Genomic DNA, 17,259 nt, shown 5'->3' with positions numbered 1-17,259 from the left:
CCTGAGTCTCCGGAGAAGGGCGGCATATAAATCAAATTTAAAAAAAAAAAAAGAAAAAAAAAGAAAAGAAAAAAGAACGCATATATGGCCTTTTTGAAAATTCAATTAGTTTAGCCTTAACTGAATAATAATTTCCATTTTGATTAATAAGAATGCAGCCTGCTATCCCTGGAGATCAGATACTAGGGTAGAAATAGGCAGAGAGACTGTAGAAGTTGGACAGTTCCACCTTGGTGGTGCATTTATTGGTCTGAAATGAATGAAATATAACCATTGGGATCATTTATCATTCTGCAACTGTGAATTTGTTTCCGATCGTGTTTTCTCTGAATTTATTTTTTTAATGTGTTAATTTTTCTTTCTTTCCAGTCTCCTAAAGTCATGCTAGGTGTATGGTTTTGGAGACATTGAATAATAATAATTATAATAATAATTTTTATTGTCATTGTATGTGTATACACAGTATACCCATACAACAATATTCACTTAACACCCAAAGACCACGTCCAACACATAACAATCCCCAAACACACCCCCACCCACCACAATTCCCCGCCCCTAAACCACCCAAACATCCACACAACAGACCAAGTAATGCTGTCCAACAGCTCACTGATGGTGGCCCTTTAGTTCATTGTTGAGTGCAATTATAGCTCTGGGATAAAAACTATTCAGAAAACGTGTGGTCTGAGTTTTAATTGTTCTGTATCTTCTGCTGGAAGGCAACAGTCCAAAAAGTTTGTAAGCAGGATGGGAAGAGTCTCTCAGAATGTTATGCAACTTCCTCCAACAGCGAGATTCAAAGATGTCATCCAGGGCTGGTAGATGGAGCCCGATGATATTCTGGGCAGTTTTATTGATTCTCTATAGAGCTTTTTTGTCCCCTACAGAGCTGCTCCCATACCATGGAAGAATGCCGCATGTCAGGACACTCTCAATTGTGCTGCGATAGTAGGACAGAAGTAGATGCTGAGATAGATTTATCTTCCTGAGCATTCTCAGGAAGATAAATCTGAAACTGTTGGGGTTGGATAATTCCAGCCCCCTTTCCCACCATTATGAGTAGCTTTGCTATAGCTACACAACACACAATGCCCCCAACCATAATTCACTAATCCATGATGCGTTGTTTGGTTCTGGCTTACCTTGAAAGGCAGACCCAATTCCGGTGCCCTATAAAGTATGATTGATGGCTTGGTATGTCACTTGAACAGCTGGTTCTTCTTGATCCAACCAACTATGGGTGGATGGGTGAGAAAATATTTAATGATTGAGAGTGTCAGACCTGCCTCAACCTGAACCTCTAAGAAAGAACGATCCTCAACTCCATTTATTGAGAAAGGCATAGTTTACTAGAAGTCAAGTGGATTATAGTAAATGCATAGCCGGAACTGAAACAGTGTGCGCCGAAATCCCCAAGTCTAACTCTTCCATCCCTCAGTTGCCTCCCATTACTGGGCCCCCATGTCTAATCAGATTCAAACAAGATGCATAGATTTGTTATGCAGCTGCATTTCGTTCCCAGCTGGTTGTCCTTGAAGTCCATCTTGAAGAGATACAGTGAAGTTCTTTTTTCTCAAACATCCCCCCTCCCATCCAGCCCTCCCCCCCCTCAATTTCATAGCAGCTGATACTGACTGGTTGCAAAGCACAAGCATGAGGTGGCAGCTGACGGAGACCCATAACATGGGGAGGGGGAATTCAAGATAGCCCTCCCAACATCCATATGAACAAAAGCATGGAAGATTAATTTCTTTCATTTTACACTCTGAGATGCCTATTAATTATTACGTTCATGAGATCAACACCTCATAATTGGCAAGAAAATTTGCTTTTGGTTTTCAGCGATCATGGTATGGAGGGACAGAAGGAGACCTGGGTGTTGCACTTGGTCCATTTCTGGACTATCGTGTAGTCTGGACTCAAAATATGGCTTCATAAAACATTGTTAAAATAAATCATGACTCAAGGTGAACCAGGACATGAGCCGAACAGGAGCCAAAGCCTTTATCTTCAACTTGAGGTCCTACAGTTGGCCCTTCCTCTCCAACCAAGAACGACAGTCAGAGTCATCTTCAGGGTCATCTTTTTATCGAGGTGGAATCACCAACCTTGAAATAAGGAGAAAATTCCTGATAGTCAGAACAATTAATCGGTGGAATGTCTTGCCTTCAGAAGTTGTAGGTGCTCCATCCCTGGAGATTTTCAAGAAAAGATTGGACAACCGTTTGTCTAGGGCAGAGGTCTGCAACCTTAAACACTCAAAGAGCCATCTGGACCTGTTTCCCACAGAAAAGAAAGCACCGGGAGCCACAAAACCTGGGTGGGCGTGGCCAACTCCACGTCACTCACTTCCACCAGTCACATGACTCCCTCTCTGTATTTTTCTATGTCTCTCTCTCTCTCCCCCTCTCTCTGTATCTTTCTGTCTCTGCCCCAGCCGCTTCTCCATCACCTGTTGTCACCCTTATCTTTTCAGGCTAGGTGAGGAGTGACTGGGAGAGGAGAGCGAGGGGCGGGCCCAGCCAGTGGTGGGATCACCCAACATAGAGCCACAGCAGAGGGAGCAAAGAGCTGCATGCAGCTCTGGAGCCGCAGGTTGCTGACGCCTGGACTAGGGTGGCATGAGGCCTCGTGCATGAGCAGGGAGTTGGACTAGAAAACCTCCAAAGTCGTTTCCAACTTTGTTATTTCATTAATCTGGTTGAAGTCTCGTTGCTTTTTTTACATGTTTGCAAGGCAGGACTTCAATCAATTCCTCCTCAGGCATGGCACTTCCTAGTGTTGTTTTTATTTCTCTTAAAAAGCCCATGATAACCTGGATTCCGCGTGGCTTTAAAGCAGTCATGGAGGAGGAAAAAAAAGAGTATTACACGAATCAGGAAGTTCTTCAGGGAATCACAAAATGAAAATCCCTGCCTATCCCTCGGAGTAACATGAAATAATAATGCTCCTCCTTCGTTTGGAATGGAAGAATCATTACAAATGCTAGTAATTACTAGAAACAAATATGTGGTTTGTTGTTGCTGGCTTTACAATTTCATTTTGGGAGCAGATGCTACCGAAAACACAGATGGTGAAGGAGAAGGGAAAAAAAGAACAGGGAGAAATCACATTCTCACCTGTATATGAGATAGCTAGGTCAACTTTGGAAGGGGACAAGAAGTTATTACCACCTGTCAATCTAAACAGAGGAAAGTGCTGGTCTTCAGTCTGCTCTCCAAAGATAAATGCTTAACTCAGAAAGTCCTAAAGCACTACTGTGAGGAAATCTGCAAAAATAAAGCTAACCGTGAAACCAACCACCTATCAGTTACAGATAGTCCTCGACTTACAAACATAACTGAGACCGGATTTTTCATTGCTAAGCAAGGTGGTTTTTAAGTGAGTCTTGCCCAGTTTACAATCTTTTTTTTTTTTTCAGCAGGGTTGTGTAGGAAGAAATATCCTTCTGGGTTCTGCTCCAAGTGGGGAAAAAGACACTGGAAACATGGAGACTGCTTGGAAAGATGGTTTAATGGTGGACAGGATCACATGGCTTGAGTTCCTGAACAGAAAAAGGGGGGATACAGTAAATCCTTGGGGTTTTATGCTCTCTCTGGCTCTGCATTTCTTGGGGCTCCGAAACAGTATCCTGATTGGTTGTCAGACTCCCAGGAGGTGGGGGTCTTAGCTAGCCTTGCTGGCTGATGGTCACATGTGCTTCCCAGGTCACATGTGGTGAGTTTCTGCTGCTATTGTGTAGAGGGCTAATCCTATCTTTGTTGGATCTTTGGCAATTCCTACTATGGCTCTGCCTGAAGGAGGTAGATCTTTGTTATGTAGAATAGACTGGCCCAGGCCTTAATGGCCCATTGATAAAGGGTGGGGGCAGGAAGATGGGAGCTGCTTCAAAACATGCTTGTCCATTTCTCATCCAGGGAAATATAATATTCTGCCTTTTTTAATATTTCCCAAAATATTTCATTCTTCTAGGAAAGGGGTGGGTGCTAACTTCCTACAGTTGTTACGCAAATAATTTCACTTGAGTAATTCACATGCTTGTTCAATGAATCTCAGCCATTCTAGGCCGGCCCTGGCTAGGAACAAAGAGCCAAGCAGGGGTGAAATTCAGCAGGTTCTGACAGGCTCTGGAGAACCGGTAGCGGAAATTTTGAATAGTTCAGAGAACCAGCAAATACCACCGCTGGCTGGCCCCAGAGTGGGGTGGGAATGGGGATTTTGCAATATCCTTCCCCCAGGAGTGGAGAGGGAATGGGGATTTTGCAGTATCCTTGTCCTGGAGTGGTGTGAGAATGGAGATTTTGCAGTATCCTTCCCCTGGAGTGGGGTGGGAATGGAGATTTTGCAGTATCCTTCCCCTGTATGCCCACCAAGCCATGCCCACAGAACTGGTAGTAAAAAAAATTTGGATTTCACCACTGGAGCCAAGACACATGGCAAAACATGGCAAAACTCAGCTTTATTCCCCACAAACAGGCTGGAGCCTCAGAATACGATGAGTAGGAAATGAATCCCATGCAAAGTCAGCATTGGAAGTGTTCGTCTCTCAGTGCTCTTTAAGGCCTCTGGGCCCCACCCAGCGTGTGTGTGCTGGCCAGCTGGTCTTCGGATTTCCGGCACTTTGGCGCATGCACATGTACGCACGTTCCGGTTTAGGCACTCGGTGCCAAAAAAGTTTGCCACCACTGTACTAGGTTATAAGTCCAGCTTTATACAAAATATTGGAGGCTAGTTTGGAGTCATTTGTTTGAATTCACCCCTTATTCACGTCCTGGGAAATAAGATTCATACCAGAGCAGACATGAATCAGAAAACTTGGTTTTCCAATTCTGATTCACAAGATGGTCATTCTCCATTTTTGTGATTGATTGATTGATTGATTGATTGGAACGCTGATCATCAAAGAAAGAATGCTCTGGCATTGCGAATAGGCACCCAATGGATTCTTTTGTGTGTGTTTTTTTTCTTTTCCCTCTCTGTTATGAAGCCTAAATGCTAATCTATTGCCTTGATGCATGAGTGCCTTGATCCTACAGGGAAACGCAATATACACAAATGGGGCATTTGTAAATACCTTCTGCTTTTCTTGTAGGTAGCCCTCCAGCTACAGGTACCGGGACGTTGCAGATTATCTTGGAGGATGTGAACGACAACATTCCGTCTCTTTACCCAACGGTAGCCAGCGTCTGTGAAGATGCAAAGGACGTGAAAGTTGTCTTTGGTGCCTTAGATAAAGACATTCACCCCAAGCAAGAGCCCTTCAAATTTGAGTTGAGCAAGCAATCAGGTCAAGATAAAGTATGGAAGCTTACCAGAATTAACAGTAAGTCTATTAGAAACAGCCAAACTTTCAGCATTGTGTTGTCATTCCCTTACAGTTGTCCTTCTCCCTGCATGTATAAATCAGGCTGGGTCCCGTCTGTGCGAGCCACCACCTTCACCACGTGCAGTTCCGGGTTTTCCCTCAGTAAATCAAAACCCCAAATCCAGCCCCTGCACCCATCAGTCCATCACATGGTCCAATCACCATCCGTCCCAACTTGAGCCATCACTGCAACCACTCCTCCTCCAGATGTAGGAACACCATGACCTTGACCAGAGAAGAATGCTATCATGTCTAACTACAATCACTCTACTAAATTCCCCCACTCCTACTTTCCCAAGCGCAAGAAGGTGGCAGTGTGGAAGCTTCCGATGTTAATATTATATATGTTAAAAAGAGCCTTGGTAGTACAGTAGTCTAAAGCACCCTGTTATTAAAACCAGCTGCCTGCAATTACTGCAAGTTCAAATCTCACCAGGCTCAAGGATGACTCAGCCTTCCATCCTTTCTAAGGTAGGTAAAATGAGGATCCAGTTTGTGGGGGCAATAAGATGACTTTGTATAAATATACAAAAGTATGAAGGCTATTGCTTAACGCATTGTAAGCCACCCTGAGTCTCCGGAGAAAGGCGGCATATAAATCAAATTTAAAATAAAATTTTAAAAAAATGGCTTCCAAAGCTGACTTGGTTGCATGCAGGGCAGGGGTGAAATCCTACCGGTTCGGACCGGTTCGGGCGAACCACTAGGGATTATGGGCATCAGTTCGCCAAACTGGTAGTAATTACCCCTCCTTGGCCCCACCCATGCCCGGCCGGTCGCCGCTCATCTCTTCCAACCTCTGCAGGGTTGAAAGTGTGTTGTAACGAGCAAAAAGAGATAGCCAAGGCTCTGATTTTTGTAAAGGTCTGAAACTTGTGAACAATTTGCACAGAGCTGGGAGCTCAGCATATCCTCCGTGTGCATTTTACGAGTGTTGTGCAAAGTTCTTAGAAGTCCTAATGTATACAGAAAGACAGATGGAGGAGAGGGCTCCCTGCGGACACTTTCATGGCTGTGTTAAGCACTCGGAGTGTTTCACGGGTCTCATCTACTTATAAACCCTAAACTAACATTTTATGATAAGGCAATATTATTATCCTCCTATTGCAAATAAAAGAGGAGTTGGCACTGAGGGGTGTGCTAAAAATTTCCTTGGCTGGATAACGGTTGACTTCTGGACCACCTGTCTTGTAGCTGATTTTTTTTTAACTGTTCCACTACAGCAGGGTTTATATATATATATATATATTCAAACTTGGCAACATGCTGGCTGGGGAATTCTGGAAGTTGTAGTCCACCCATCTTAAAGTTGCCAAGTTTGAAAGAAACTTCACTACGGTGTCTTCTGCAAGATTTAAACCATCGCCCTAAATATAACTTCCTTACTTCCTGCAGATACCCACAGCCAAATTGCCGTGCCCCCAAATTTGAAGAAGGCCAATTATATCATCCCCATCTCGGTGACGGATCCTGGAACACCTCCTCTAACTAATAATACGGAACTAAAAATCCAGGTGTGCTCCTGCACGAAATACAAAGTGGACTGTAGCGGTTCGCCTACGTTTCACACCAGCACAGTTCTCATCTTCCTCTGGCTCTTCAGTTTATGCTGTAAGTTGTCTGATAGCGTCAAACTATATGGTGAGGTGCAGGGGTGCGCTTCAAAAATTTTAGCAAGGGGTTCTCTGTCTGGTTGCTGGGTGGGTGTGGCCAATGGTGGGCGTGGCCTACCTCCTGCACCATTTAGGGGAGGGGCATTTTTGCCCTCCCCAGGCTCCAAAGGCTTTCCTCCAGCCTCCAGGAGGGCAAAAACGGCCTCCCCAAGCTCCGGAGGCCCTCTGGAGGCTGGAAACGGGCCCATTTCCAACCTTCTTGAACTTCCAGTAGGCCGTTTTTTGCCCTCCCCAAGTCTTGCCCGCCCTGCACTTACCTGCATCCAAAACAGGCCACGTGGGGACTCCTGGGAGGGGTGGGGTGGGCGGGGCCAGCCAGAAGTGGGATTTGGGGGGTTCTCTGAACTTCACAGAATCTTAGCTAGAGGTTCTCCTGAACCCCTACGAACCCCCAGCAGCCCACCCCTGGTGAGGTTACCCTAAACCAATTTAGCTCAATCTGAAAGGGATGGGAGGAGACTGTTGGCTTTAGGAGTTGTCTCCTGGGTATGAACAACCATTGCTGAGCAAAGTATGGGCCTCCTTTAGATCTTGTCTGGGTTGTTGAGGTCCTCAGTGCTCTCTGAGCTTGGTTGTTTTCTTGCAGACATTTCATGACCCAACTAGGGAATATCATCAGTGCTAGAAGGGAGTAGGGTTTGCTCTCTGTTGAGTGCTCACCACCAAGTGCTCGGGTTTTAGATTTCAAGCATGCAACCATCTCTTTTTTCCTGACAGAGATCTCCTAAGGCTACTAATCAAAAAAAAAAAAAACCTCAGCACAGCTATTCCTTACTTCTTATGCATATGTGAAAAGGGGATTGAAAAAAATGTTCAACAATATGAAAGAGATGAAAATGGAAGGAAGAGACGGTACCACAACTGGGAATGTTATCAGAGATAATCTTTAACTTTTTATATTAACTTTATAAAACGTTAATCCAAGTAACATTTTTATTTGGACCTCTTCAAGCAGAGTAATTCCATTAGTGCCTCACTTGGAACTTCTAATGCTTTGCAGTTCCTCTGAAGTTTTCTTCCCTCTTAATAGAATCTTCTTGTTATTATTTGAACTTTATTCTCAGAGAGCTGGAGTGTTTTTCATATTTTTTTGAATGAGAATGAGGGTGGCCAACTTCCTTGTTTTCTATTATCCAATGTTTCATCACTCTGGATTTTTTCTGGGTGTCAGTCAGTCAGTTGGTCTATCATCTGTCTGTCTGTCCATGCATCCATCCATGCATCCATCCTATTATCCATCTGTCTATCTGTCCAGGAATTATTGGACTTTATTTTCTTCTTGAAAAGAAATGCCAAAAGCAGATTGCCCTTTATCAAACTGAAGGAAGAAGGAGTGGTAGAGAAGGAAGAAGGAGAAGGAAAGAAGGAGAAGGAGGAGCAGTAAAGAAAGTGAAGGAGTTGAGGAGGAGAAAAAGGAGAAGCAGCAAAAGAGGAGGAGGGGTAGAGAAGGAGGAGAAGGAGAACTTTCTGCTAGCATTCATCTAATGGGGCCCATTAGTTCAAAGTTCTGTCAGTGCTGAGTCCACTGGAAAAGCACAAGCAATAACAGCTAAAGATAGCTGTAATGTCTGCAGATTTTCTACAGATATAATTAGTGAGTTCCAGAAGAAAGCATTAAGAGATTCAAGCCAGAGAACTAGCTAAGCAATTTAGTTTTGGGGTGGTTTTTTTGTTTTTTTTTTTTTTTTTTTTGCTACCCTGCCAAAATTTGCCAACTTCACATCTGGAGTTTCTTGATTCCACATGCTGAACTTTCTTTTTTTTACAACTGCCATTAAACTTCACAGCAATATCTCTTGCAGACCAAATATTTCCTAGGAATAATCAAAGATTATGATGCCATTAAAAAAAAAAAGACGGAGGAGGTGGGGGGGAAACCTACTACAAGAGCTTTCATGTGTATTGAACAGATGAGCTGTCCCCATCGCTTTGGGCAAAGTTATAGGCTTAATTTTTTTTTGCTGCACCGACAATTTAGTGAAATCTTTTCCGTTGTCTGCCTTGGCTCTTGGTGATTAGGTTTCACAAGTGCACTTCTGTGTGGGAGGTAAAGTAAAAGGGAGGGAGGGGGTGTTTCTTTTGCTTGTTCTCACTTCTACATTTGTGTATGCACATTTTACAATAGAGGATACAGTCATGAGAAAACCACTTTGGTAAGACAAAACATATTATCATTTAAATGAGGCAATTATCTTCTCTAAGATTGGAACATGTGCCTCTTCAGTAAGTCACCGAAATGATTTGTGGCTGGATTTTTCTTTTCTTTCTTTCTTTTTTTTTCCCTCTCTCTCTTTCTTTTCTTTTCCTTCTGGCTCTTTCTCTTTCTTTCTTTCTTTCTTTCTTTCTTTCTTTCTTTCTTTCTTTCTTTCCTAACTTATTTTCCTTTCTTTTCCTTTCCCTCTTTTTCTCTCATTCTCTTTCTTTCTCTTTTCTTTGTTTTTCTTCTCTCTCTTTCTCTCTTTTCTTTCCCTCTTTTTCTTTCTTTTTTTCTCTCTTTTTTCCTTCTGGCTCTTTTTCTTTTTTTCTTTCTTTCTTTCCTTCCTTCCTTCCTTCCTTCCTTCCTTCCTTCTTTTCTATAGTTGTCTGGCTGTAGTCTAAAGTATCTTATTTGCTGTCCATTGGCTGTTCCAGGAGATGTGGACCATGGACTATTTGCAGCCTGCTTTAAAGAGAAGGGCATGCCATTTTGAAATGAGCCAGATCACATGCATTGCCTTAATCTTTTTTATCTAGGTGCGAATCATTATGGAAGCATGTTAGGTCCCTTCAGCGAGTAAGAGATCACTGCAGTCCATGGACTGCAGAGGTTATTTTCAGCCAGATCCTTAATGAAAGCAGAAAACAGCATCTGCAGTCTCCAGAAAGAGCTGAGATGGGGCGGGAGAGGAGGGAGTAGGCTGGAGGTGCAGAGATGGCATAAGTTGCGCAGAGCCTTCACTGAAATTAATTTGTCAGACTAAGTGTGAAAGGCCTCAGGTGTGCCAGGGAGTCGCACAGCACAGAGATGCCAGGATGGTACCTGCAAATAAGCCTCAAAGATGTCCAGGTATTTAAGCACCTATTAATTTTCATCAGTCTTGCAGCTGAAATGGCAATAACCGTTTGCCCTTTCTGGCAGCTCTCCTCCCCATTCCAGCAAGCAACGAACTCAAAATCCTAAGATAGCACAGCATTTAATTTCTATTCTCAAAACAGCCTAATCCTCAAAACAGACTCTGCCAACTGTTTTATTAATGAGAGCATTGGTTTACCTCTCTGTTGGGGTCTGTAGCATGGATGTCCAACTTTGGCCGTTTTTAGACTTGTGGACTTCAGAATTCCTCAGCCACCCAGGAATTCTGGGAGTTGAAGTTCCACAAGTCTTAAAGTGGCCAAGGTTGGATGCCCTATGATCTATAGCAGCGATGGCTGACCTTTTTGCCATCGCGTGCCAAAAGCAGGGGGAGCAGGGTGGGGGTCGCACGCGCATGTGCCCACACCCATAATTATATGCCCCCTGCCCCCCCATATGCACATGCAACCCCTCGTTTTTTGCTCTCCCCAGGCTCCAGAGCCTCTCTAGGATCCTGGGGAGGGCAAAAATGGCCTCCCCCCCAGGAGGCCCTCTGGAGGCCGGAAATGGCCCATTTGCTGACTTCCGGTGGGACCGGAAGGCCTATTTTTTGCTCTCACCAGGTTCCAGAGCCTCTCTAGGATCCTGGAAAGGGCGAAAATGGCCTTCCCCACCGCCCTGGAGACCCTACAGCCCATTTGCCAACTTCTGGTCCCACCAGACAGGCTCTAGAGCTTGGGGAGAGCAAAAAATGGGCCTTCTCCACCCCCAGGCCCTCCAGAGGCAGTAAACTGCCTGTTTTCCTATTTCTGATGGGCCCAGAAGGCCTGAAAATCAGCTGGCCAGTGCGTGCATGCGTGCCAGAGCTGAGCTCGTGTGCCCACCAATATGGCTCCATGTGCCACCTGTGGCACGTGTGCCATAGGTTTGTCATCACGGATCTATAGCATTTGCAGGAATGTGCTATGCTGGAAAAGCCATAATGGAGCATGTTTGAACAATCTCATTGAGCTACAATTCCCAATATCTCTGGCCTGTCCAAAAAAATCTTCTGGGAGTCATAGTTGAGCCCTCTCTGAAGGCCACAGTTCTTCGAGTGTATTTTAAGTTGTGTGAAAGGAAAACATTGTATGTCTCTGAACTTCAAAGGGGCTATGACAAGCACAAACAGGATAGAAGGTTTTGATGCTCCTGCATAGCCCCATTTCAGTGGAATTTTACCTCTGATAGATGATAGATCATAACCCATCTTAATCAAGCGTTGAGCTCAGTCCATAATGTTAGACTGAAATGAGCAACTGTGATTCTCAGCTTAATTAGCCTGGGGGTGGGGGGTGAATCTAGGTTTAATTTCAGGTATCAAGATTTCTTGTAGAGAATATTTGTGGAGGGGCTGTGCTGGAGAACAGAGAGGGGAAAAGAGATAGTAGTCAAATATGAAATGTCGGTTTCCCTATTTGGCCAAATGAAGCCATTTGGAACCATCAGTGTGTTCTCTATAAATTGGCTCTAGAATCATCACATTTGGAGCAGATCAAATGAGAGCCAGCAGATAAATTAATCATGACTAAGTCTATCTGGTGCCATTAGGGCTACTCTAAATGCAACTAAGGGCATCAGAAAGCATCAAGAGAAATAGTTGGGATGGAATCCCAATTGCCTTATGTCTGTTGATTTCAAGGTTCAACCTCCAGTGATGATAAGGTCTCAAGGTGAATTATTCTTCCATTTGCTAGAAAATTAGTTTATAACTTCCTTAACTCTTGAATTGTTCCCTAGTTCTTGGTGGGAAACTTGTTGACCTACGCATGTTGCCAAACTGCAACTCAACCTTCCTCAGTTTCCCTACCCCAACATTAATCTGATGCCCCAAACTGGTTCTGTGTCCATTTAAAGTGTAATTAATTCATCTAAAATGAAGTTTGGGTGTGTAGATGGTGCAACATAAGGTCAACAAGCGTTAGTGTAAGGATTCTATTTCGTGTCGAGAATTAACATCCTTGAAATTAATGGATAAAAGCAAGAAGTGATGATAGCTTTATTATGTCCCAAAAACACAATGCTAGAACATGCATGTGTTTGTATGGATTTATGTATGTATTTTGTATGTATGTATGTATTCCACACAGATAGAAACATTGCAATAAACACATGGAGAAGATAAGTGTTTCTATGTGACACAAATACTTGATCATACAGAAATATTGCCACTATTTTGTAATCCTTTTTATCAACTGAGCCTCAGTCTTGAAAGCTGTACAGATTAAATTTTGGCACTTTCTATAGTACTGTATATATTTAAGAGAAAATGTTTAATGTTCCCTAATTTCACAGGAACTAAATTATGTTTTGTGACAGGCTGTAGTTCTTTTTGCAGTAGCTTATTATGACAGACTTATGACTGTACAGCCATTTTCTGAATTCTTTTACAACAGTCTTTGGCTAAAATCAGCCAATAATTCACACACAATACTTTACTTGACAGATTTTGGCTGTTTCTTTGCTGGCAGGAAAAGCAAAGAAAAAATCACAAATCTGTCCTCTCAACTTTTCATTTTCTTTTTTAATCTAACCCAGTTTATCTTTTTGTCTTCCCGTGTGAAGGTATCTTGGTTAGATTTCAATTTGGTGGAAAGGTTGGGTCATTTTTCTTCCTTGCTCTGGTAGCAATTGGCAATGTTTAGTTTTTAGGGATGCTTGGCTATGCGATGGAACCATGGTGTAAGATTTCAAGGAAGGGTGCAGAAATATCAGCCTGCTGTGGGTCTTTCTTAGTATTAGACTAGCAAGAAACCAGCAGGAAATACCAGAATTGTCTGTCTGCCTTCTCTTCTCCCCATAATTGTTGAATCTTTTGAATCTTTCTCCTTACGCCTCACTATTGGTCCTTTGGCAGTGGTGGGATTCAAATAATTTAACAACCAGTTCTCTGCCCTAATGACCGGCTGGGTGGGTGTGGCCATGGTGGGCATGGCCAGGGGGTGTGAAAGGCAGCACTCGGCCTCCTGCACCTCCTGGAAGCAAAAACGTGCCACGGGGGGGGGGAAGCACCCCTCCCCATGCCCCATTTTTTTTAAGGTTTTTGTCAAGCATATATAAGATAACAGGTAAAAGTATAAACATAATTTGAATACATGAAAAGAGTAAGTAAAAAGGAATATTAGGACAGGGACGGTAGGCACGCTGGTGCACTTATTTTTAGTTTTGGGCCTAGGAGGCCTCTCTGCAGCCTCCTGGGAGCGAAAACGAGCTGTGGGGGGGGACTCCTGGTAGAGGTGGGGCGGGGAAGGGCTGGGCCAGCCAGAAATGTAACTACCAGTTCACCCGAACCGGCCCGAACTGGCTGAATCCCACCACTGGGAAGAAAAAAAGCATGTTGAATGGTGCAAAATTTTGGAGTAAAAAAGAATTGGTTGTTAACTTGCATTTGCAAATTACTTCATTCCTCAGTAAAGGAGAAGCTCTATTTGATTTGACTCATAGCCCATCAAGGTTATCAAACAAAAACTTTATTTTTTTTTTTTTCTGATCAGTTGTGTCCGATTTTCAGAACCTGCCTGGACAAACCTCTTGGAAGTTTCCTTGGCAAAGTTTTTCAAAAGTGGTTTGCCATTGCCTCCTTCTTAGGGATGAGCAAGAGTGACTGGCCCAAGGTCAACCAACTGGCCTTGTGCCTATGATGCAGAGGTGGTATTCAGCCAGTTCGCACTGGTTCAGATGAACTGGGAGCAGCAATCGTGGGTGGGCGTGCCCATCCACCCCAGCTCCAAGTCATGCTAATTAGGCATGTTTTTGAGGCTGGGCGCATGCATGGAAGGCACGCAAGGGAGCAAAGCTCATGCGCAGAAGATTGGGTTCATGTGCGGACAGCACGTGGACATGCAAAGCGAGCATGTACACAGGCACATGGTGAACCAGTGGTGAAGGTAAGTGAAACCCACCTCTGCTATGATGGGACTAGAACTCACAATCTCCCAGTTTCTAGCCTGGTACCTTAACCCAGGGCTGAAATGCTTCCAGTTCTGACAGGATTGGGCGATCCGGTAGCGATCATGGTGGGTGGTTCAGCAATCTGGTAGGGATGGCGGAGCAAAGCTCCGCCCACCCGCCCCAATGTTGTTGTCGTGTGTTTTTAGAATGTCTGTGCGCGCATGTGAAGTGCGCATGTGTGCACATGAGCGAAGCAAGCGCGTGTGTGCGGCACGTGCACTTCCAAATCGGTAAGAAAGGTAAGTAGATTTCACCCCTGACGTAATCACTACACCAACTATCTAAACACTAAATTCTGTATGAACCACATAGGTCTGGGCGTGAAACGCATAAATCATGTAAAGGAAACCGAATCCAAGAATAGAATTCAAATCCTTGGAGGTTACATTTTTCTTTGTTTCCCGGCCTTTTTCCTTTTTTTTTCTCACTTAAATGGCCAATGTAATTATGGGTGTTTTCTTCTCTACCCTTAAATCTTTATGATGAATTGCTCTGGCACGTGGGTAATTGAATGTAAATTGCTTAGAGTCATAAGTGAGCCACCAAATAAATGTGGCTGAAGATTAGAGGAGGAATAAAATAAATATGGTCTTTAAACTTCCCCGCATGCTTGCTAATAAACGATGTCATTGCTCACCATCCAGGTCTGTAAGAACTCCTGACTTTGAAAGCTGGCCTAGCGTTTCGCCATGGTGACAAGCAAAGAGCGTACTATCCCAAAACGGAAGATCACCTCTGACTTTTTCGACTCCTCCTTCTCCAAAGCCTCAGAATTGCTTCAAGAATGGGCCCTTCTCGGTTTCAGCTCGGTGTCCTCCCAGCAACTGGATTGTATTTGACAAAAGTTGCAGCAGCCTCGCTCCGGATGCCTTCCTCGAGAGCATTGGACATGATGGCCTCTTGTTGAAAAAAAAGAGAACAAAAAACAAAAAACAAAAACCAACAACAACAACAGCAGCAGCAACAACAACAAAATAGACACAGTCAAAACTCGGTCTTCTGGGAGCCAAATTACGCGATGACTCTGTCTTCCCCTTCCCACCTCTCTGTCCACTTGTTGCTATTGAACTGTTTTAAAACAATTGTCTGTGGGTTAGTATTTGTATATGTATGAGTGTATGTATATGTATATATATATATTTATAGAGAGAGAAGAGATATACCGATAGGATTAGCTTTTGTATGGCTTTCACATTAGGCTTGGGGGTCAAATGGGGCAGAGGAACATGGAAGCAGGGTGATGGGTGGCCACCAGTAGCTCTGCTCAGCATTTATGCTACGTGTAAAATAGTGGTCCTCAACCCAGTGTTTTCTCAGCCGTGGTAACTTTTAAGAGTTGTGGACTTCAGCTCCCAGAATTCCCCAACCAGCACAGCTCTTAAAGATACTATGGTTGAGAAACACTGGAGTAACCCAAAGGAGAGAGCATCCGACAAGAGGATTGTGTGAAGCAGCTGATTCAATAGCATCACTTAAGAGAAAAAAAGTGAGAGAGAGAGAGAGAGAGAGAGAGAGAGAGAGAGAGGGAGGGAGGGAAGGAGGGAGAACAAGAGAGAGAGGGAGAACGAGAGAGAGAGGGAGAGAGAGAGGGAGAACGAGAGAGAGAGAGAGACAGAGAGAGAGAGAGAGAGAGAGAGATCTTCCTGTGTTTTATAGTATAGGACGCTATCATTTCCTTTGATTTTCCATTTCATTTCCAAGGATTGGAGTCAAACGTACTGCCCAGCTTGATATGCTCAGCCGGTATGGGGGAAGATCTTCCATTGGGTGGCATGCTATGAAGATGAACTTTTGCAAGAGAATAAAAATGTTAAAATCCTGTTCTGCTCACCCTTTAGATATTTCTTTTTCTTCTTCCCCTTCCTCCTCTCTAGATTAAACTTTCTTTGCCTTCTCTGTGTCTTCCTCCTCCTCCTCTCTAGATTAAATTTTCCCTATCTCCCTTCTTTTTCTCCTCCTCAGATTAAACTTTCTTCTTCTTCTTCTTCTTCTTCTTCTTCTTCTTCTTCTTCTTCTTCTTCTTCTTCTTCTTCTTCTTCTTCTTCTTCTTCTTCTTCCTCCTCCTCTTCCTCTTCCTCTTCCTCTTCCTCTTCCTCTCCTCCTCCTCCTCCTCCTCCTCCTCCTCCTCCTCCTCCTGAGGGACAGATATTTTGGTAGAAAGGGTTTTATTCTCTTTTATACTGATGGTTTCACTGGCTAGAACTGCTTTGTGTTAATTGCTGGGGCAACTTGTCAATTTTTTCATCATTTCAGGATGATTGGGAACGAGCTTGGGGGAGGCACTTAAGCTATTTAAATGTTGACGCTTACTGAGAAACCAAGTTTCCTTGAAAAACAGGGCCACAAATAATAAATACCATCCCATCAATTCCTGACATTTCACCATCATATTTAGAAGTGAAATTCAACAGGGTTATAGCAGTAACTGCTAAATTACTTTGAAAGTTTATGCCAGAGGTCTTCAAACTTGGCAGCTTTAAGATTTGTGGACTTCAACTCCCAGAATTCTCCAGCTCAAGAACTCATGATTATATTATCCAACTCCCATCAGCTCAGTCCGTCATGAGTTGGAGGCAGATTTTCAATGAGTGGTCTTTCCATTTTTTTCTTCCTTTTTAATTTTTTTTTAAAATCTATTTTTAATCATCAACCAGTTCTCTCTACAGAAGCTAGCTCTCATTACTCAAGCACATCTAAACTGAAAAAAAAAGTTATATAAATATATACATATAATTTGTTTTGAATATATTATATATACACACATACTCACACAAGTACACACAAAGATACACACAAGTGCACAATGGGATTTATTTAAAAACTAACCAGAGCTGCTTCTTTTTTTTTGGTTTTGTTTTCAGTATGTATGAAATAACCACACTTGTTTGCAAAAAAACAAACAAAAACGAAACGAAAACAAAACAGGAACAAAGGGTGTTCATTATGTATGAAATGGAAGCCTTTTTTAAAAATATATATATAATTATATATATATATATATATATTATTTGGTGAGCATGTAAGGTAATGGAAAACCTCTCTAACTGTATCATCAGAACGATCTTCTTGTTAATAAATTGTAAATGATCCACTCAGCTCACAACAATTTTTTTTAACGACCAAGGAAAAAAAGAGTAATAAGCAATAGACTGTGGCTTTTACTAGAACATGGCAGT

At 43.1% G+C, this 17,259-nt stretch overlaps 1 protein-coding gene across 1 annotated transcript in view; it reads left to right on the top strand.

Annotated features, from left to right (window-relative positions):
- CDH13 (cadherin 13) overlaps window positions 1–15,903 on the top strand; it is a 425,229-nt gene extending 409,326 nt beyond the window's left edge. The window contains exons 12-14 of the mRNA XM_034426532.3: window positions 5,096–5,326; window positions 6,764–6,979; window positions 14,728–15,903. Coding sequence (XP_034282423.1) covers window positions 5,096–5,326; window positions 6,764–6,979; window positions 14,728–14,735 — 455 coding nt within the window. The 3' untranslated portion in view covers window positions 14,736–15,903. The remainder of the gene's footprint in view (window positions 1–5,095; window positions 5,327–6,763; window positions 6,980–14,727) is intronic.
- Window positions 15,904–17,259: the final 1,356 nt, after the last annotated feature.

Source organism: Pantherophis guttatus, chromosome 11, assembly GCF_059756535.1.
Source record: "Pantherophis guttatus breed Tessera chromosome 11, ASM5975653v1, whole genome shotgun sequence".
Lineage (NCBI taxonomy): Eukaryota > Metazoa > Chordata > Lepidosauria > Squamata > Colubridae > Pantherophis > Pantherophis guttatus.
This window is presented reverse-complemented; position numbering and strand designations above follow the sequence as displayed.